Source organism: Carcharhinus amblyrhynchos, chromosome 8 (assembly GCF_965287045.1).
Source record: "Carcharhinus amblyrhynchos chromosome 8, sCarAmb.v2.hapA, whole genome shotgun sequence".
In the NCBI taxonomy this organism is placed as follows: Eukaryota; Metazoa; Chordata; class Chondrichthyes; order Carcharhiniformes; family Carcharhinidae; genus Carcharhinus; species Carcharhinus amblyrhynchos.
Window position 1 is genome coordinate 29615569 of NC_137331.1, and position 23145 is coordinate 29638713.

Sequence of the window (23145 nt, forward strand, 5' to 3'; positions counted from 1 at the left end):
CAGAGACTGATAGGTTCCGCACACATGAGGGCGGCTTCAACCGGGATCTTGGGTTCATGTCACACTATTTGTAACCCCCACGACTTGCCTGGGCTTGCAAAATCTCATTAAATGTCCTGGCTGGAGACAATGCACACATTTTTAACCTGTGCTTAACCCTGTCTCCACTCATATTGTCTGTACCTTTTAAGACTTGATTATCTGTAAAGATTTGCATTCCAACCATTATCTTGTAAATTGAGTTTGTGTCTATAGATGCCCTATTTGTGAACACAAATCCCCACTCACCTGATGAAGGAGCCTGAAATTCCAAAAGCTAGTGCTGCCAAATAAACCTGTAGGACTTTAACCTGGTGTTGTGAGACTTCTTACTGTGCTTACCCGAGTCCGACGCTGGCATCTCACATCATTTCTAAATAGGAACATAGAGTACAAAAGACAGTGAGTTATGCTAAACCCATTATGAATACTCATTTAGCCCCAGCTGGAATTTTGTGCCCAATTCTGGGCATCATATGTTCTGAAGGAGAGGATGCAGAAAAGAACTACAATGTTTGAGAGATGAGGAACCATGGTTACTTGATTTAGACTGGAGAAGCCAGGTCTGCTGCTGTTGGAGTAGGGTCAGTCAAGAGGCAATCTGATAGAGCTTCAGATCATAAAGGGTTTAGATAGAATGAATAAGAAATTGTTTTCAATGGCTGGAGTGTTGCTAACTTCAAATTTGGACACTCTGGTTATCAGCTGAAGAGCTGGAGGTAATACAAAGAAAATTGATTTTTAAGCAGTGAGTAGTTAGGATTTTCAGTATACTATGTTAGGGTAGTAGAAACAGATTCTATGTTAACTTTCCAAGGGAATTGGAGAAATACTTGAAGGAGAAAAAAAATTGCTGGGATACAGGGAAAGAGCGGATGAGTGGGACAAACTGGATTTCTTTTCGGAAGAGCTGGCACAAATCTGATGGTTCCTTCTGTGCTGTAATAGTTTATGATTCAATCTTAGCAAAATGAAAAGATTTTGGCAACTTTTATAGCAATGAGTCATTCCCAGCTATAACATTTGCAAGTGATCAAGAGGCAGCATGTGGCACAGTGGCTGGGACTGCTGCCTCACATCGCCCTGGACCTGGGTTCAATTCCCGGCTTGGGTCACTGACCGTAGAGTTGCACGTTCTCCCTGTGTCTGTGTGGGCTTCCTCTCACTCTCCAAAGATGTGCGAATTAGGCTGATGGCCATGCTAAATTGCCCCTAAGTTTCAGGGGATTAGTAGAGTAAATAAATAGGGTTATGGGATAGGGCCTGGGTGAGATTGAGTCTGCACCTACCACAATCTGGACGGCCTCCTGCATTGTAGGGATTCTATAAGGTACTGTACCTCCAAACAGAGCCAGAGTGGGTTCAGTTGAGAACAGGATAACAATTTCCTTGTACTTTTAATTGCCATAGGAATCTAAGCATGATGTAGCATTTTTAGGTATAAACCATTTTTAAAAAGGAACTTTTTCCTCCCTCTCCTAAAAGGTTGATATGTGACGACATGGATAGTGGCTTGTACACTGTAACGTTGTTCAGGAAGGCAGTCGACGATTTCCGACTAAAGGCCAGAGAGAACAAGTAAGAACTTATTTTGTGATTTCTGTGAGAGCTCTGCATTTCAGAAATGGATGCACTCAGTTTTCCTCCCTTTACTTCAGGTTTATTGTTCGGGATTTTCAGTATAACGAGGAAGAGCTGAAAGCAGATAAAGAAGAGATGACTCGACTTTCAACAGACAAGAAGAAACAGTTTGTACGTATTCAGATCAAAACTGCAATGCAGGCCTTGGCCTTCGCAGCTTTAAAAATCATGTTCTTGTGAACCACGTACGTATTGCTATCACTCAGTACATGGCGATTCAACCCAATCCAGCATCCTCGACAAACACAGGCTCTTGGCATCACCTGAGACTGAAGACAGCAGCCTGTGATTGTGGTTCCCACTATTGTTTTGAGCATTGTTAATTTTAATGCACAGTCAGAGCTGTAGGTTGACCTGCAAACTTCCCCCAAAATTATGGCATAACAATTTTACTTGTGCCGGGTGAAGAAATTTGAAGATCAATCTGTCTTAATTAAAATTGCTGACACATTGCTAATAAACATTTATAATAGAATCGTGCCTGAGAACCATATAATGGTGAAATCACAGATGGAAGTCTTTCAGCCAGTTGTGTCCGTGTTGGTCCTCTGTAAGAGCAACTCTGTTAATCCCATTCTCCTGACGTTTCCTCTTAGTCATACAATTTTTTTTCTGTTTGGGCACTTATCCAATTTCTTTTGAAAGCCAAGGTTGAATCTGCCTCCACCACACTCTCTTCCTGTAGTCTAGTAAGAAGTCTGTCAACACCATTTTAAAGTCCAACAGGTTTATTTGGTATCACGGGCTTTCAGAGCACTGCTGCTTCATCAAGTGAGTCTATTCAGAGCAGTGCTCCGAAAGTTTGTGATACCAGCTAAACCTGTTGAACTTTAATCTGGTGTTGTGATAGTCCTTACTGTGCCCACCTCAGTCCAATGCTGACATTTCCACTTTGTGCAGTCTAGATCTTAACCATTTACTTTATGAAAAAGGATTTCCTTGTGTCACAATAGGCAAAAGGACCATTCACCTTAAATTTATTGTCCTTGGGTTATTGACCCTTCTACCTATTTGAACAATTTCTCCCCATCTACTTTGGCGAGATCCCTCATGGTATTGAACACTTTTGGCAAAGCTCTCAATCTGCGCTTCACTAAGGAATGCAATTTCAACTCTCCAATTTGTCTATGTAACTGAAGTGCCTCACCCTCAGAACCATTCTCATAAATCTTTCCTGTGCCCTCACTGAAGCCTTACATCCTTTGAGTTGGACATTCTCTTTGGGGCGGAGCTAGTAGTTTAGAAAGTTCGTCATAAGTTCATTCCTGTTCATGTTCTATGCCTTTGCTTATACAGCCCAGGATCCCATAAACCTTTTGAACTATTTTTTCAACCCTGCTCAACCACTGGCAATGATATGTACTTTTTTCTCCCCTGGTGTCTCATTTCTAGTACTCTTTAAAATTGAATTGAGTTGTTTATGGAACAGCTGGCGCTTATTCAGCCCATTGTACCCTTTATTTTTATATTGCTTTTCCTCATTCTTCCTACCAAAAATGTATCACTTCACAGTTCCCTGCTGTGAATGTTGAATGGTTATCTTTAGATTTACATAGTGGTTTTTGCTTTTTCTACCTTTTTCTGTTGGGAATTTTGTTTTTAATGCGCGTTTAGTCGGTAGGATATTTGAGAAAAGTAATGTAGATAACTGGCCAAATATTAGTGATGAGGGACATTCACATTTAGACCTGTTGCCATGTGGTCAACGGCTTGTACCATTTAAATATATAAATGGATGAAGAAAGTAAGCTTTCAAAAGCTATAAAACTTAATTTCACATTATTTCTGTGAGGTCATACTTTCCAGAAAATAGCTGTTTGAGTCCACCGCTTGTAGTCTTTTGCTCTTTCTACTTAAAGATGTTCTCATCTGCAATCTGCTGCTCATCGCCAGGTTCTTGTTGTCCCATTATCTATTGACATTCCTCATTGTTAGCATAACAGCTCTGCATTTTGAAAGAAACAGGTTGAGTGATTAACGTTTCTGTTCAACATAATTCTAAGCAAATATCTATTAAGATTTAATTTGATGTACTGGAGGGAAACAAACCTCTGTTGGCATTGTGCTATCTCCATGTGCATACAAAACCTGCTGCCTGGTTTGCTATGAAGGCACATTGCCTCCTAAGCTTACTGTGCTGTCATGTCCTAGTTACTCTCCTATCGCCCTTCGTTCTGTCTGAGGCCACCTTGTTCCCTTGACCTCATTCTCATTAAACCACTGATCACTTAACTTCTCTCTTGTTTTTGATGCTAGCTGGCACCAAAAGTGAATTCCCTCTCCTTGGAGGTTCCCAATCTGTTCAAAATTACCTTTGTCATCTCTTCCAGTTTTTTTAAAAAAATCACCCTTTCCCCTATTATCAGCCTTGCTTTCCAAAGTCATAGAATTCCTCCAGTTCAGAAGGAGGCCATTCGACCCATTTTGAGCCTGCACTGACGACAATCTCACCCAGGCCTTATCCTCGTAAACCCACGTATTTATCCTGCTAATTACCCTGACACTAAGGGGCAACTTACCATGGCCAGTCCACCTAACCTGCACATCTTTGGACTTTGGGACGAACTGGAGCACCTGGAGGAAACCCACACAGACACGAGGAGAACGTACAAACTCCACACAGACAGTGACCCAAGGCCAGAATCGAACCCGGGTTCCTGGTTCTGAGAGGCAGCAGTGCCAACTACTTTGCCATGCTGCTCATGTTCTTAAGCATTGCTGTCCAAACCGCCGCCCCCCGCCCTGCGCAATGTCCACCTCAGTGAAATGGCCCTCACCAGGTTCCTCCTCTATTACTGCTGGGAAGGACACGAGCAGCAAGATTATTGGATCACTATCATGTTTTCTTAATTTGAATGCATATCACCATTCCTTCATCTGTGATGGATTTCTGAAATTCTGATCAAAGACCACGTACCTGAAATATTAATTGTTTCTCCCCAGAATTTGCCAGGCCTATCGAGTACTTTTGGTATGTTATGTTTTATCATATTGCCAACATTCACAGTATTTTACTTAGGTATTGTAGGTGGCTGGTTGATGAAAAGGTGTACTTGGGTTAATTGGATGTTTACTTAAAGCGTCTGTCATAATAGTTTGCCACCTAGTGGAGTACAGGCACTGTGCTGTGTAGAGTTGTCTATTCTGTGGTTTGATGAAATGGGTTCATTGATAGATTTGTACATTTTAAAAGGTTTTGAGTGAAATTTAACACTTTTTTGATGTAGCTCACATTTCACAAAACATTCCACTCATCAACCATGGGCCATTTGACCCATAATTTCCCCATGTTTTGCTTGATTTAGGTTCAGCTTGCCACTTGGCTGCACCTGCATGGTTTTTGTTACGGCTGTTTAGTATGTCACAAGTGAAATGTTATCCCTGTATGTGCAGAAATGACAATTAGCACATTATGGATTTAGTGCATTGAATTCCACTTGTATTTCCACACTTCATCCTGATTTTCTCCTTTTTCTACCTGAGGAATATTAAAAATTGCCAGAAGTTTTTAAAAAAGCAAATCAGGAACCAAAGAAATCATATATATTGTCCTGATTGTATTTCCCACAATATTATCAGGAAAAGAACTCATCTTTCGGCTGTAAGTGCAGTCTATTCGACGTTTAGTTTTTACTAAACAGTTAAACTTTCCCCACGTGGTTCCATGACTGCAATAATTTAAATGTTAAAGGTAAGCTAATCAGGACAAATGGTTTGAACGCTTATCCACAAATCCTTGAAAGTAGTTCAGTTAATAATTAACTGCATTTGTGAGCATCAAATACTGTCGTAGCAAAGGGGGGGAAAAAAGTCCCTTTTGACAAAGCCCTGTTGGAGATCAATTAAAAGTAGCGGCAGCATCCAATTACTTCCTCTTTCAAGAATCTAGGAACGTTTTTAAACCAGTACAAAGGAAGCTACGTACGATTAGAAATGGACCAGACAGAACTGAACACTAATCAGATGATGCTTTTTATTTTGCCAATAACTGGCTTGGTTGTAATTGTGCTGAAACTGTCAGGGTTTGCTGCCATTACTGTATAAAAGTGACAATAGCCACACATGCGTGGTTAAACCTGGAAAATTAGACACTGCTGTGACACCCTGTTCCTCTATAACGTGTGCTGTCCCAGTTTTCACCGATGCAATCTACTAATGACCATGAAACCGTTGTTGATTGTTGGGGGGAAAAAGACCCATCTGGTTTGCTAATGTCCTTTTGGGAAGGAAATCTCTTGTCTTTACCTCGTCTGGCCTACATGTGACTCGAGCCACAGCAATGTGCTTGACTCTCAACTGCCCTTGGGCAACTAGGGATGGGCAATAAATGCTGGCCATTTAGCAAATCCCCTGTCCCACAAATGAATAACAAAGCCCTGCACACTCTAATAAAAATAATTATTTTTGAAAAAGTATTTTTTTTTAGCTTCTCCTAATCTCACCTGCATTCCCAATCATTATTTCCTCCTCTCTAGAATGATTGCAAAATTAATGATGACTAGATCTATTTACTTTCTGGTTTGAAAGCTCTTAAACCTGATTGTCCACAGATGTGCAGGTTAGGTCAATTGACCATGCTAAAATTGCCCTTAGTGTCCTGTGATGTGTAGGTTAGAGGAATTAATGGGTAAGTGTATAGGGGTAGGGCCTGAATTGTGGTTAGGACAGACTCAATGGGCTGAATGGCCTCGTTTTCTGTACTGTAGGGATTCTATGATTGGCTTCTTAGCTTGCTTGATGACTTCACTGTTTTGGATGCGAGCAGTGATGCTGGAATGTAGTCGGTGAAATTGACTCTGCAGAACTCACTAAATCTTTGTGGAGGGCATTCTGCATTGTCAGCGGCCATTACAGAATCTGGGCCTGAAGGTTTTTACAAATGTTACTTTCCCTTGATTTGAATTCTCATTATGCAATGAACCTTGAGAAGATTATTGAAATAACGGTGACGCAAAACTTGAAGCGATGAAGTAATTACTATTGCAGCTTTGTTTATCATGAAGACCAGCTGATTTTCTGTTAAGTTCAGAGGAAGTGTAATATTCAGGTTGGGTGTGATTAGATGAGAGGAAGAGAAGTGGACCTGGTCAGGGGATTTACTGCAGATTGGGAGAGATGTAATGCAATGGCAAAGTGGACTTGGGGGGAGGGGGGGGAAGAAAGAAAAGAAAAAGCATGGTTGTAAAGGAGGGAAAAGGTAGAAATGGTTGATACTGCAGTGTTTGTACCCTTGAGGCAATTGCCATAAGTACATTTGGGGAGGATGGAACATATAAGCGACTGGATTGAAATTCAATCTTTTCTGACCATACTAACACCCCTGGAGGGAACAGTCTCTCTGCCCTCCAATTATTTTTCTTATGTTTATGGGATGTGGACAATGCTGACATTGATCATCCCTAACTGTCCTTGAACTGAACATTTCAGAGGGCAGTTAGGAATCAATCACATTGCTGCGGGTCTGGAGTCACATGTAGGCTGGACCAGGTAAGGATGATGGATTTTCCTCACTAAAGAACGCAAGTGAACCAAATCACTTTTTCTACAACAATCAACGATAGTTTTTATCACCATTGCTGAGATTGGCTTTATATTCTAGATCTGTTAATTGAGTTCAAATTAGAACCTGTGTTGCCCAAGCCTGCATCTCCGTGGTACTAGTTAAGTGACATCACTGTTACCATTTCCCCCTAATGTTATTTCCTGTGATTCCCTTGAGCGCTGCTTGTTGCCATCTGGATATAATCTGGGCGAGGTACCAGAAGATTGGAGAGTAGCTCACATTGTTCCTCTATTTAAGAAAGGCATAATGGACCGTCTGGGATATTACAGGCCTGTAAGCCCCCCACCAGTGGTGGGGAAATTATTGGACAAGATTCTTAGGCACAGAATGTACTCGCATCTGGAAGTAAATAGGCATAGTATCAATATGCAGTATGGTTTCGTGAAACAGTAGTGATGTCTCTCAAACTTGATTGAGTTCTTTGAGGAAATGACAAAAAAAGTTGACCAGGGCAGTGGAGTGGATGTTGTACACATGGACTTTACTAAAGCTTTCAATAAGGTTTCTTATGGCAGGCTGATGCAGAAGGTGAAATCATATGGGATCTGAGGTGAGCTGGTAAGATGGATACAAAACTAGCTTGGACATAGTGGGCAGAGGATAGCAGTGGAAGGGTACTTTTCTAACTGGAGGTCTGTGACAAGCAGTGTTCCACAAGGGTCAATGCTGGGGCCTCTTTGTAATATATATAAATGATCTGGAGGAAAATGTAGGTGGTCTGATTAGTAAATTTGCAAATGATACAAAAATTGGGGAATAAAGGATAGTGAGGATTGTTAGAGGATACAACAAGATATATCAATTGGCTGGAGGCCTAGGTCGAAAGATGGCAGACGGAATTTAACCCAGACAAACGTGAAGTGATGCAATTTGGAAGGTCTACTGCAGAAGGAAAGTATAGAGTAAATGGTAGAGCCCTTAAAAATATTAGCATAGAGAGGGATCTAGGCATGCAGATCCCCAGTTCCCTGAAGGTGGCAACTCTGGTCAAGAAGACATATGGCATGCTGGCCTTCATTGGGACGTTGAATATTGGAATTGGAAAATCATGTGGCAGCTGTAAAAGACTTTGGTTAGGCCACATTTGGCGTATTGTGTACAATTACTACCAGAAGAATGTTGATGAATTAGAAAGGGTGCACAGAAGATTTAATAGGGTATTGCCTGGTTTGAAGGATATGGATTATGAAGAAAGGTTGAACAGACTTGGATTGTTTTCAATGGAGTGTTGGAGGATGAGGGAGGACCTGATGGAGGATTACAAGATTATGACAGGCTTGGATAGCATGGATCGTTAGCCTGTTTTTCCCAGGATTAAAGAGTTAATTACTCGGGGGCATAGGTTGAAAATAAGAGGGGGAAAGTTTAAAAGAGATGTAAGGGGTAGATTTTTCTTTCAGGTGGTGAATGCTTGGAATGCACTGTTGGAAGAGGTGTGGAAGCAGATTTTATAAAAATATTCAAGAAACACCTAGATAGATAGATAAATAGGCAGTGAATAGAGGGATATGGACCATGTAGAGGCAAGAAAATATTACATTAGAGACGCTGTCGGCACAGATTTGGTGGGCTGAAGGGCCTGTTCCTGTGCTGTGCTGTTGTTTGTAATTAATTGTAAAGAGTGTAGTGGAGCCAAACAGCTTTTGAAGAGTTTAGATGCAAGTTGGAGTGAGTACGTGCAAATAGTCTCTGGGTAGCAAGGATTAACAAATGATGGCAGGCTGCAATGAGGCAAATGTGAAATCAGTCAAGCAGGTCTACTCGAGCATTTCCCTTGCATTTCTGAGCAAAAAAAAAGTCAGTATGGAAGTAACTTGTGAAGAATGTGAGTAACTGGCAGACCAACATTGGAAGCCAGGAGAGATGGACAATGATAGATTCCAACAGAATGAAACCCATGTGGGGAACTTTGCTGGCAAATTATACTTTGAGGGCTAGGCAATACCTACATTTAGAGTGAATATAAATTTCTAGAACTGTATTGATATAAACATATAAAACACGTACAAAGAATAACCTAGAGAGACAAGCTACAGGTGAGGAAGCCAATGGAAGCAGGATTCCAAGTAAATTTATATTTAATGGGAAGGCGGGAGGATGAAATGCGACAAGATCTAAAAAAGAAAATATTACTTTTAAATTTTAAGTTTTTTGAGCTACTGTGTAGACGTCTAATTCATAGGTGAATGATGTGTGCAGTGCTTGTACAGAATTTAATACAAATAGGAGAACTTATTTTTTGGATGAGGCAAGCTGATTTAGAAGGAACAAACCTGACCATCATTAGCACCATACATCTTTATACCTCTGTGCTGTTTGCAGTCCCTGTCTTTGATTTTTTTTCAAATATTGATACGGCAGGTGCTGTTGCGGATGATCTTTGACAGAAAAGTTGCAAGTATTGATCAGGTATTGGAGCATCTGCAGAGGAACAAACAGAACCAATCCATTACCCCAATTCACCTTTCATGAAAGGTCACCGACCAGAAATAATAATTCTGTTGCTGTCTTTTCAGATGCTGCCAAACCTGCTCAGTATTTCCAGCATTTTCTGTTTTTATTTCTAATTTTAGGCACACCTGTTATTTTGCTTCTGACAGAAAAATGTTTGCTTGTAACGAGCACTTGGTTCTCAAAAGCTATAAAGCGTTCAATTAATTTGTATAAGTGAAAGCAAGTGATCCAATTTGGTTTGTAAATCCATTAATGCAGCACTGAAGTAAGCGTTAAAACAAGTATTCTTCTTTTGCAATCCTTTTATAAAAAGAACAGTAAGTACAGATGAACAAGTGCTCCGATTTTATTTCATACATGCAATTTGGAAAATAAATACCTGGGTAGTTTTGTAAATGATAACATTGAGGCTGAACAATGATATTGTGGGGAAAAATGCAGAAACTGCAGCAGTGTTGCAATCGATTACTCTTAGTTTGAAGTTGTGAAATGTTTTGTTTTACAGGGTCCCTTGGTACGATGGTTGAAAGTTAACTTCAGCGAAGCTTTCATTGCATGGATTCATGTGAAAGCATTGCGGGTTTTTGTAGAGTCTGTTCTAAGGTATGGCATATTTGTAAATGCACTAATTTGAAATTTCAGTGTAATTGCGAATGTAGTTGCACACATTGATTTATAATGTTTTTTTTCAGTTTCAATTCTCAACTTTTAATCACTATAAATTAGTGCATAAGGTTTGAGTTATTTTGTTATTGATCAGAAGCTTCTTCACTGATACTTGCCATCTCACTCGAGTTAAATCACCTCTTCAGCCAGAAATTCAACATTGAAGATGAAATTCTAATTTTCCACCTTTTTCATTTATTATTACTCCTGGGAGATGATCAACTTCTGTTTTTCTATTTCATCTGTTTCAAATTGGGAGTCAGATTATTTTTGCTGTATTATATCTGAAAATATGTACTCTGATTTTTCAAGTTTGAATGATGCTGTTATAAAACATGGGGTTTACTTTAGGATAAGGAGAGGTTGTATCTTTTCTGAATGCTGCTGCAAACTGATAATTGAGTTACGAATAATGACCAACTTCAGCCATAAATTATTCTTAATGCAGTATGGTGGGGGGTGCTGGGTAGCTCTTTCGGAGAGTTGATGGGCCTCCTTCTGTGCTGTAGGGATAGTATGTAACAAAAATAGACAAATTCAGCAGGTAACAGGGAAGCGGTGGGCAAGAAATGAAAAGAAAGGTAAAATTGAAATAAAATAATATGGAAATTAAAAACCAATACACACCAGCACTGAAACATTGAAGTGCTTCGAGAATCTGAACCATGTAAGGAGTGGGGCTACATTGGGAACTTTTCATCCTAAAATCTACTCGGTTCTGAAGAAGAGCTCAAACCTGAAATATCTGATGACTCATGTTTCTGACTAATACTGCTTGACCTGCTGAATATGTCCCGCATTGTTTTACCCAACATTTTATTTTTCTTTGTTCGATGGTGTAGTTCTACTCGCATCTAATTTTTGAGGATTTTCACAATCATGGATTGCATGAAATGTTTAACTAAAATGTAAATTCTAAGATTTTCCAATAACTTTGTTTAAAATAATTTTTTCAATGAAGGAAATATGACTATTTGTTGTAATCCTTGTCCAGTCATGTCTAATTCGTGGCACAGTGGTTAGCACTGTTGCCTCACAGCACCAGGGATCCAGGTTCAATTCCGGCCTTGGGCCATTGTATGGAGTTGGCACATTGTCCGTGTGCCTAAATGGATTTCCCCCCCACACTCCAAAGATGGTTAGGTTGATTGGCCATGCTAAATTGCTCCTTAGTGTCAGGGGATTAGCAGGGTGACTATGCGGATTAGGCCTGGGTGGGATTGTGGTCAGTGCAGGTTTGATGGGCCAAAAGGCCTCCTGCATTATAGGGATTCTATAAGATAGTCATTTATCTTTTTTTTTGAACATATTTAAAATTGTTCATAATAGAGTTTAAATCCTGTAATGAGTGGCAAGTTTTATCTCCACTATTAGTCAAGGAAATTCTCCATGTTCATAGCCCAGAAGTATTTTTCCCTGCCTTTGTCAATTCAGTTTTGCTCCAGGGTATTGTAGCTGCAGTACTTTTCATAACTATTGATGTTTCTTGCTTTGGTAGTCTGCACATCTGTGTTGTTGAAGCCTCAGTGGACCAATCTATTCAGATATTTGAATATGGTGCCCAGTTACAAGAATGAACATTTCTATACATTGTGCATTCACTAACTTTCCTGAGCGATAAAGTTCAACCAAGTTAAATCACTCAGACAACATACTTGAATGTGCTCTGTATCAGCTAAACATCCTGAACTTTTGGTCACCTTGCTGAACTTTGGTCATTAAAGCGATGGAGCTATGTGGGTCATGATGCAAAGTTGGCAGAAATTTACCTTATCTGGGTCAAAATATAAGACAGCCGTAACAAATAACTGGCTGAATGAATCATAGGATCCCTACGGTGCAGAAGGAGGACATTCGGCCCATTGAGTCTATACCGACAACAATCCCACCCAGCCCTTATCCTAATAACCCCACATATTTACCCTGCTAACCCCACTAAACCACATGTCTTGGGATACTAGGGGGAATTTAGCATGGCCAATCAACCTAACCCGCACATCTTTGGACTGTGGGAAGAAACTGGAGCACCTGGAGGTAACCCATGCAGACACAGGAAGAATGTGCAGACTCCACACACTGTCACTCGAGGCTGGAATTGAACCCAGGTCCCTGGTGCAATGAGGCAGCAGTGCTATCCACTGTGCCACCATGCCGTCCATAATAACTTCAGGTTTAAAAAAAAAAATTGCATGCCTGGTCCCTGGCCTTTGTTCTTTTTGTACTGATTTTTTATACTTTTTTAGGTTGATTAGATAGTCAAATGTAATGGTTAAAATGAGCACCCATTTAAAATTCATTAGGTGTAGAACACTGCAAAGGACAGAGGATAGAATGAATGTTGCTCCTTTTATCTTGGTGGATGATGGATCCTGCTACCAAAAGGGATGTGAATACAGTAACTGAATAAATATCTATTTTAATTACTGTGTAATATTATTTGCTGTGTCCTGCAAACAGCCAGCTGCAGTGGCAATTGCTGGTTTATTGATGGTGTGGAAAATGTAAGGAAATGCCAGGAGTGCAAACAGGATTTGATTTGTTTTGATTTATTATTGTCATGTATTAACTTAGTGAAAAGTATTGTTCCTTGCATGCTATACAGACAAAGCATACTGTTCATAGAGAAGGAAATGAGTGTGTGCAGAATATAGAGTTACAGTCATAGCTAGGGTGTAGAGAAAGTTCAACTTAATGCAAAGTAAATCCATTCAAAAGTCTGACAGCAGCAGGGGAGAAGCTGTTCTTGAGTAGGTTGGGACGTGACCTCAGATTTTTGTATCTTCTTCCAAAGGAAGAAAGTGGAAGAGAGAATGCCCGGGGCATGTGGGGTCCTTAATTATGCTGGCTGCTTTGTTAAGGTAGCAGAAAGTGTAGACAGAGTCAGTGGATGGGAGGCTAGTTTGTGTGATGGATTGGGCTACATTCACAATCTTTTGTCGTTGTTTGCGGCCTTGGGCAGAACAGGAGCCATACCAAGCTGTGATACAACCAGAAAGAATGCTTTTTATGGTGCATTTGTAAAAGCTGGTGAGAGTTGTAGCTGACATGCCAGATTTCCTTAGTTTTCTGAGAAAGTAGAGGCATTGGTGGGCTTTCTTAACTGTACTGTTGGCATAGGGGGGACCAGGACAGGTGGTTGATCTGGACACCTAAAAACTTGAAGCTTTCGACCCTTTCTACTTCGTTCCCCGTTGATGTAGATGGAGGCATGATCTCCTTTTATGTCCTTTACAACAGGTCAACATCTCTTTCTGATCTGATGCTCAAAAGTCCTTCCTTACAGATTTTTACATAGCCATTACAGTTGATAGGCCGTCATTTATTTAGTTTAAGATAACAAACTCGTATAAAAGAGATTAGTCTGTTGCTGAGCAACCAGGAGCCACTTTAAGCTAAAAATAATTTAGAAAATCTAGAAGCTGGACTGAAGACATTTGAAACTTGGTAGTTGGAAAGGATACATCTCTCTCAGAAAATTGCCAAAGGCAGAGAAGCAGAACAGTGGATTAATGGGAAGAAATCAATCCCCAGAAATTAAAGAACAGGTAGTTCTGAAAACCAGGGAGTGAAAGGACAGTCGTAGGAAGACTGAAGCCAAAGGAATGGAAATTCAATAAAGTACTGATCCCCGAAGTTAAAGGGGCAGTGAAAGCCTCACAATTAAAGGCAGCTGAAAGGTGCAGATGTGGTGAAATTGGCTAGCAAGAAACCCGACATTTAAGTAACACGAAGGTTGGTGACATCTTGGTGTGAAGCAGTGGTGTTCTGTTGGCTGGACACCTGGGAGTGTGTGTGGAAGTTTTTGACAATTCACATCAGAGAAATACTGAAAAGTGATTGAAATCCTGGAAGTGGGTTCGTGCTGAAGTATCTGAGAGAGAGCCCACTGGGAGAAGATTCTCAGATGTGGAGTTGGGAAACAGAGTTCCTGTGAGGCCACTTGGTTCAGTGTATAATCATCTGGGGAATTTGATGAGAAATCCACAGACCTTTTATTGGGTGGTGTCTGACACTGGTTTCAGAGTGGGGTGTGGCTGACCACAGTTGGTCTGTTGGCTTTTAGAGACTGCATACTTACTGGCAACCATACAATATAAGATAGATTCTGTGGTTTGTGTTATCCTTGAATCTGTGTATGTTTGTGAAGATATAGGTGGGGTGAAGGAGTATTTTATTGTAATCCATCTTATCATGTAAATGGTTTTTATTATTTTGAGAGAAGTTAATTGACAGTCATGTGACATTGTTTTGGAAACCTGGATGAACAAAGTAAAGGTATGGTCTGCTGAGCCAAGGTTCCATTCTGGGATTTTCCTGTCCAGGAGTAACATCAAGAATAGAAACAAAACGAGTTTGAATCTTCAAATAAAGTTTAATTTAATACGCAAGTTATAAAGCATCTCCATGTGCATATGTGGCACAGTGCTTTACTCATGAAATGAGCAGGAAACACTCCTAGGTGGCACAGTGGTTAGCACTGCTGCGTCACAACCTAGAGACCCAGGTTCAATTCCCAGTTTGACTCAGTCTGTGTGGAGTCTGCATGTTCTCCCTGTGTCTGTGTGGGTTTCCTTTGCGAACTCTGGTTTCCTTCCGCAGTCTGAAAAGCTGGTGCATTGACCAAGTTTAAATTCTCCCTCAGTTTACCTGAACAGGCACAGTAGTGTAGTGACTAGGGGATTTTCACAGTATTGGCATTGCAGTGTTCAAAGTAAGCATACTTGTGACACTAATAAATAAAAAATGGTACAGTTTTTTTTAGTTTTTTGTAATTTTTGTCTTGCCTCTTGCATCCAGGTATGGTTTGCCAGTGAACTTCCAAGCTATGCTTTTACAACCCAATAAAAAGATGATGAAGAAGCTTCGGGAAGTACTTAATGATCTATATAAACACTTGGACAGCAGCGCAGCTGCCATCATTGATGTGGGTATCTGTATGGCACCATTTTCTGTCCTCCTTGATTGATTAGTCTTTAGCTTTTCTAATTGCTGACCTGGTTAAAGTGACTAGCAGAGCTGTACAGACTGGGGAATTCTCTGATTTGCTCTTTGGGCTGTGCTAACTTAACTGACATTCTCCAGAGCATCAGCTGGATATAACTTTACTCAGGACTTGAGTTGTCCAGGTTGCAGCTCCTAACTGGTACTCAAGAGTAGATGTGTATAGATGTCAATGTTATCAAGATTAGGCCTTACCAATAGTACTGTGAACTTGATAACATTTTAAAGGACTGAGCAGAACAAGGTTGATGCGGGAAGGGTTAGATGAAGAAATATTCAGAACGTCACATCTGTCTACTATGCTTTTTGGAATAAAAAGATCTGTTTCTAAGGTTGTTGTGTATTTAGGGGTTTTAAACTATGATTCAATTTAGTGTTCCTTTTTGAACCTTTGGAAGGATCTGTATTTCACCCACCATGAGAAGATATCAAAATTGGTCACTATATTCTAAATAAGCCTTATAAAAGGTTTATACAATGGTAATATGAGAGAGTGACCAAGAGCTCCCAGCAATGACCTTTAGGAAGATTCTATAATCCCATGCTTGCATCTCCTATCTGCTGGAAGGTGAAGATTGCACCTGCAAGACCAAGCCACTCAAAAATATTTGACTGGTGAGAATAGTTTTGCAGCTTGTAACATCAGGCAGACAATAATGGGCCCAGCCTTCACAGGTCAGCCAGTACTTGCTGAATTGGCTGGCTTAATTTATCAACAGCTTAATCTTCCTCTGTCAAAGGATTTCTTTGAGTCAACAATTTTCCTATTGTGCTTCACCCTTCCCTCTGTGGGGATCATGGCAACACATTGACCAGCTCACGATTCTTGCTGAACTTAGTAAATGAAAGTTATTCTTACCATACACCCAGTCCCCCTCTGAAATTTTCTAACCAATCTCATTGTCTAAAACTGTTATGAGAAACATTTCAGTTAAATATTGTTTGGTCCAGACATGAGATGAGACCTCCATACTAATTAGATTAATTTTAGCCCACGGGAGGTGAACAACATCACAATATAAATTGATCTTAAAACTCACCCTGTACCAAATAGGTAAAAATCTCAATTTGACATTGATTCCTTCTTTCCCACACCCTCCACACCACCATCGCCAACCCATTTTTGAAGTTTAAACCTCTGTAAACAGTACTAAAAATAGCATACCAACAGCAGAGGCAGTTGTGACTGTAATTTTAGAAATTTCTTTGAAAATTCTCTTCAGTGATGCAAATGTGTTCCCTTTAATCTCTTTCCCTCTTCTTTGCCCTACACACACCACTGTCCTTCAGGAGAGAACGATGATGTAGGTTGACTATTTCTTCATCTTTACTGATATAATTTGGGCATAGAATAAAGATTTGTTGTTTCTTTATCTCACCTCCCCATAAGTGGTATGTTTGATGAGTATAAGGTGATTCTTAAACTGCTGGAGCTAGTTGAGCTTTATTTAAGCGTCAACAGTTTTTGTTAATCTATTAGTTGCTGGAAGATCAATAGGTCCTTTGCAAGGAGTTTGCTTGTGGCATTACTCGAATGTTTAGCTTGTAGCAGCTAGGTAAGGAATGAACTGGCTCCCTTTATTCAACCTCCTTTGGTCAAAGCTAAGGTTTTTAAATTTCTTTTCCATGTGGTCGCTTTTTCTGAATCCAATTATCTTTTTACTATGTATGTAACAAGAAATAAAGAGCCAATCAAACATGATTTTCTTGAATTAAAAGAGCAACAAGATAGCTTAATGTCATGTATCAGAAATAAGGAAAGTTTGGAGTCCAATAAGAAAAAAGTAAGCATATATGATTGTGTCCTCTGGTCGTCTTTGAGGCTTAGATTGTTAAACATTGTGGCTGATTTCGGTTAGCTGGTATTGTCAGTCAGATGTGGAAGCTGTTGCAAATGTGTATGCGATCTCTTTGTAGGTTTCTAGTAGCATTGACATCTGTACTGGTAAATTTTCTTGCTCTAAAATAGAGAGGGGAGCCCTTTAGCCTATTTCTTTACTGAAGTCTTTTTCAAAAATATCACTGCTCTGATGACCTCTTTGGATCCGGTTTCCTCCCACACCCCAAAGATGTGCTCTTGGGCTGATTGGTGTAACACATTGTCCCTAAATTATTCTCCCCTTTAATCTGGTTTCCAATGGGGGTACCATAAGCATAGACATAGGTCAAGGGTGGAGGAGGAAAAACACATTAAGATGGTGGCGCGGGCTCGTTGGGCCGAAGGGCCTGTTTCCCATGCTGTGTTGTGTTGTTCTTTGAAAGTGTTGCTTGACAAACCAGTTCTCAAAGTCCTGCTGGCTGTATGTTCCAGAAGAATTTGATTACTATGGCTGCTATAATCATTGTTATGGAACAGGCAATTACATTTTTGATCTTTCATCCCAAACTTGGGACAAATCTCAATATAGTGTGAAAGCCAACAGGAGATGGGGGTCTTTCACTCCTCATGGGGTGGGAGGGGAGGTGTGTTGGTGGTTTATGGCTGTTCCCACTTGGTTGGAGTGTCATAGAGATATACAGCACAGAAAAAGGCCCCTTGGCTCAACCCTTTCATACCAATCATGTTTCCTGAATTGAACTGATCCCATTTGCCTGAGTTTGGCCCATATCCCTCTAAACCTTTCCCCATCCATATCTGTTCAAATGTCTTTTTAATGTTGTAATTGTACCTGCCTCTACTACCACCTCTGGCAGCACATTCCATGTACGCACTATCCTCTGTGTGGAAAAAGTTGACTCTCAGGTCCTTTTTAAATGTTTCCCTTCTCACCTTAAACTTACGTCCTCCAGTTTTGGACTCCCTAACTTGGGGAAAGGATCTTGGCTATTCATGTTATATATGCCCCTCATGATTTCATAAACCTCTATAAACTTAAGGTCATCCCTCATCCTCCTTTGCTCCAGGGGAAAAAAGTCCCAGCCTATCTAGCTCCTTTCTGGTAATTCAGTACTAGTTGTATTCCGGCTGGCAAACAGTCCCCCAATGTCTTAAGATTAAAATTTATTAAAATCCAATACTTTGCCTTTTAATATCTTCTCCTTAGACATTTACATAGTATGTGTAAATTGTTGGAAACGCTCCTGAAAATACAGTGATGTCCTAAAATTGTTTTGTACAAATCCTGTAAACTCTCAGATCTATGTATTTTGTAGCTATGGCATTATCTGAAATTGAGCAGAGATTTTTCAGTTTTAAAAATGGTGACAGTTTGCTGGAATAATATAATTACTAATGTGTTTTCACCTCCTCCTACAGGCAGCCATGGACATTCCAGGTCTAAGTCTAAGCCAGCAAGAATACTACCCATATGTGTATTACAAGATTGACTGCAACTTGCTTGAATTCAAATAGATGCTAACGCAGTTTTCTCCAGCCACCTTGGCTTTTAGGTATGGGTTACAGTAGTATTGGACAGGTGCCTGCTCATCCCTTTATTTCCTTTAAGTCTGGGTTAACTGGTGTTTGCTTACTCAGTCTTGCAATTAGGTACAGTCCTGTGATCTGTCTGCTGCTGTTTCCTTTGAAAACGTGTTGACGTACTTTTTTTAACCAATCAGGTATTGAATTATGTGCTGCAATAATTTGGATCTATATTTATGGACAAATTCATTATTTAAAAACAAAAAAAGTCATTTGTGAAGTGGTGTGGTAAACTGCATTGGTTATTAATATTCTTGAAAGACCTTGTTTACAACTGTATATTAATAGTGCAAAAGAGTTTGTATCATTTCACCCATTTACCTGTGTTTGATACATAGAATTTTAAATAGTCACTGGTCGTAACCAATCGTGTTTATTGAAAAGTGTGTGTGATGTACAGGGTCTGTACTGATGTTTTAAACATGACTCCAATGTGCAAAAAGTTGTATACATTCATGATTCATCACGCTGACAAAAAGATGGAATAAATGTAAAAGCCATGGGAACCAAATCTGTCTTGGTGTTGAACCTTTGTCAGATGTAATCCAGTAATTGTCTAAATTGAAGCAAATATTAAAGCTGCAGAAATGTTTTTAATGTTAAGTATTTAGCATTTCACGTTATTGACTAATTTCTGATCACTGATTTAACTGGCAGGACTCCAGTGTTCAGCACTATTTGCAATATCTCAGATACTGAAGCAGTCCATGTTCAAATGCAACAAGGTCTAGACAATATCCAGGCTTGGGCTGATAAGTGGCAAGTAACATTTAGCACCAGGCAATGACCATCACCAATAAATGACACTGCCTCATGACATTCAATGATGTAATCATCACTGAATCCCCTACTGTCAATATGCTTGGGGTTACCGGTGACAGAAACTCCAGACTTGCCACATAAACATAGTGACTACAAGAACCAATCAGAGGCTAGGAATACTGCGTGAGTAACTTGCCTTCTTGTCATCAAATTTGCAGTGGGGGAACATGTGGCGAAAAGTGACCACAATTCCATAAGTGACCACATATGGTTCTTTCCTTTACCCAGGTAGAGCTCCAATTGTTCAGCAGCAACACATTTTTAAAATAATAAAGCAGTAACATTCAACTCCTGATTGCACTCAGGTTTTCTATTCCTTCGTGGGACATGGGCATAGCTGGCAGACCAGCGTTCATTGCCCATCCCTAGTTGCCTTTGTGAACGTGATGGTGAGCTGCCTTCTTGAATTGCTGCAGTCCACATGCCATGGGTTGACCCACAATGCCGTTAGGGAGGAAATACCAGGATTTTGACCCAGCAACTGCGAAGGAACGGCAATGGATTTCCAAGTCAGGGTGTTGAGTGGCTTCAAGGGGAACTTGAAGTGGTGTTCTCACCTATCTGCTGCCCTCGTCCTTCCAGATGGAATTGGTTGTAGGTTTGGAAGGTGCTGCCTAAGAATCTTATAAGCTTCTATCAGGTCACCCCTCAGCCTCTTTCCAGGGGGAACAGTCCCAGTTTATTCAATCTCTCTTCATAGCTAATACCCTCCAAACCTTTTCTGTGCTCTCGCCAAAGCTCCATGTCCTTCTGATAGCGTGCGACAGTATTCCAAATGTGGCCTAACCAATGTTTTATACAAACATAATTTTGACAACTTTTATGCTTAATGCCCTGTTTGATGAAGGCCAGCATGCCATATGCTTTCTTCACCCACCTTTTTCACCTGTGCTGCTACTTTTAAGGACCTATGGACCTGTACTTCCAGATCTGTCTGTGCTCCTGGTGGTTCTGCCATTTATTTTATAGCTCCCACTTGAATTGGATCTATGAAAATGCGTTATCTCGTGTTTGTCAGGATTAAATTCCATCTGCCATTTCTCTGCCCAATTTTCCAGCCTCTATGTCCTGTTGTATTCTCTGAAAATCTTCTTCACCATCCTCAACTCTGCCAATCTTAGTATCATCTGCAAACTTGCTAATCAGACCAACTGCGTTTTTCCAAGTCATATTTTATAAGCAACAGTGGTCCCAGCACTGATCCCTGCGGAACACCACTAGTTACAGGTCTCCATTCAGAAAAACACCCTTCCACAGCTATCCTCTGTCTAAGGCTAAGCCAGTTCTGAATACATCTAACTCATTCACCCCTGATCCCGTGAGCTTTAACTTTTGCAATGACCTGAGGGATCTTGTCAAATGCTTTACTAAAGTCCACGTCGACAAAATCCCTAGCCCTTCCCTTGTCAATGATTTTTATCACCTCAAAAGACTCAGACACAGCCTCTCTCAGAAAACCATATTGTCTGTTACTAACAAGACTACTTAGTTCCAAATGTGTATAGATCCTATTCCTAAGAGTCTTCAACAATTTCACTATCACTGACGTTAGGCTCACTGGCCTATAATTATCCAGATTATCCTTGTTACCCTTCTTAAATAATGATACAACACTGGCTATACTGGTCCTCTGGTACCTCACCAGTGACCAACAAAGAAACAAAGATTCCTGTTAGAGACCCAGCAATTTCATCTCTTGTCTCCCTCAGTAATCTGGGATAGGTGCCATCTGGTTCCAGGGATTTGGCTACCTTAATGCTTGTTAATTCACCTAATACTTGCTCACGCGTAATGGCTTGTTCTAAAGGGTTTACACACCCCTCAGACACCATCAGTGGACATGTCTCCCCTCTTTGTGAACACTGATGCAAAGTATTCACCCACTCCTTGTTCTACATGTAAATTCCCTCCTTTGTCTTTAAGTGGACCAACTCTTTTTGCAGCTACCCTCTTGTTCCTAATATATGTATAAAACGCCTTGGGATTCTCCTTAATCATATCTGCCAAGGACATTGTGATTTTTTTTTGCCCTCCTAACACCCTGTTTGAGCTCTTTTGTACTTGCCCTGTATTCTTCAAATGCTTCATCTATTTTTAGTTGCCTAAACGCATGCATCATTTTTCTTTTTGACCAAACTCAACTTCCCTGATCACAGTTCCTGAATCCTGCCTTTCCAGTTCTTCCTTTTCATGGACACATGCCTGTCCTGCACTTCGAGAAAAACTCCCAAATGCCAAATGTGGATTTACCCTCAAACAGCAGTTTCCAAATCCTGCCCAACCTGATTGTAGTTAGCTTTCCCCCAATTTAGCACATTAACCCTTGGACAACACTTGTCCTTTTCATGAGTTCTGAAAGCTTACGGAATTGTGGTCACTTTTCGCCACATGTTCCCCCACTGCAAATTTGATGACCTGGCTGGGCTCCTTCCTTAATACTGGGTCCAATGTAGCCCCCTCTCTAGTCAGACTATACATATATTGTTCCAAAAAGCCTTCGTGGCCACTTAATAAATTCCTGACCATCTGAAACCTTAGCTCAAAGGGATTTCCGGTCAATGAGGAAAATTCAAGTCTCCCACCACAACAACCCTATTATTCCTACATCTGTCCAGAATCTGCTTACATATCCGTTCCTCAACTTTTCATGGGCTGTAGTACACCCCCGTTGTGACTGCCTCCTTCCTTTTCTGAGTTCTACCTACTGTCTCATTTACATGATTCTTCCAAGATATCTTCTCTTTATACAGCTGTAATATGTTCCCTAACCAGCATCGCAATTTCCCCACCTCCTTTTTACCTTCCCCTCTGTCTTGCCTGAAATATTTGTATCCTTGAATATTTAGTTGCCAGTCATGTCCCTCTTTTAGCTATGTCTTCGTTATTGCAACCACATTCAAGTTGCGCACAAGAATCAAGGCTCTAAATTTATCTACCTTACCTGTTATGCTCCATGTTGAAGCAGATACAGTCAGGACATCTGGGCCCACTGAGTTTGACCTCTCCCAGTCTGTTCTTCCTTTTAGCTAGCCTGCCATTGGTTCCATGTTCATCCCCAGTCTCTATGCTTACTGACCTATTGTTCTGGCCTCCCACTCCCACTCCCACTCCCACTCCCACTCCCACTCCCACTCCCACTCCCACTCCCACTCCCACTCCCACTCCCACTCCCACTCCCACTCCCACTCCCACTCCCACTCCCACTCCCACTCCCACTCCCACTCCCACTCATTAAATCCACCTGAACTTTGCTAGCAAATCTCCCAGCCAGGATATTGGTGCCTTTCCAGTTCAGGTGTAACCTGTCCTCCTTGTATAGACCCCACGTTCCCTGGAAGGCATTCTTATAACCCACAAATCTGACACCCTCCCTCCTGCACCAGTTCTTTATCCACGTGCTCCTCACTAGGACGTGGCATAGGGAGTAATCCTGAGATTACTACCCTTGTTGTTCTGCTTTTCAATCTTCTGCCTAACTCCCTAAATTGCCATTGCAGGACCTCACTACTCTTTCTACCTATGTCATTCATGCCAATGT

The 23145-nt window shown here is 40.7% G+C and overlaps 1 protein-coding gene across 1 annotated transcript in view; it reads left to right on the forward strand.

The window, feature by feature from the left end:
- Nucleotides 1-19296, forward strand: part of atp6v1c1a (ATPase H+ transporting V1 subunit C1a) — a 70011-nt gene extending 50715 nt beyond the window's left edge. Inside the window, exons 9-13 of the mRNA XM_080193829.1 lie at nt 1525-1617; nt 1698-1791; nt 10203-10300; nt 15161-15287; nt 18621-19296. Of these exons, the coding sequence (XP_080049955.1) occupies nt 1525-1617; nt 1698-1791; nt 10203-10300; nt 15161-15287; nt 18621-18716 (508 nt within the window). The 3' untranslated portion in view covers nt 18717-19296. The remainder of the gene's footprint in view (nt 1-1524; nt 1618-1697; nt 1792-10202; nt 10301-15160; nt 15288-18620) is intronic.
- The last annotated feature ends 3849 nt before the right edge of the window (nt 19297-23145 follow it).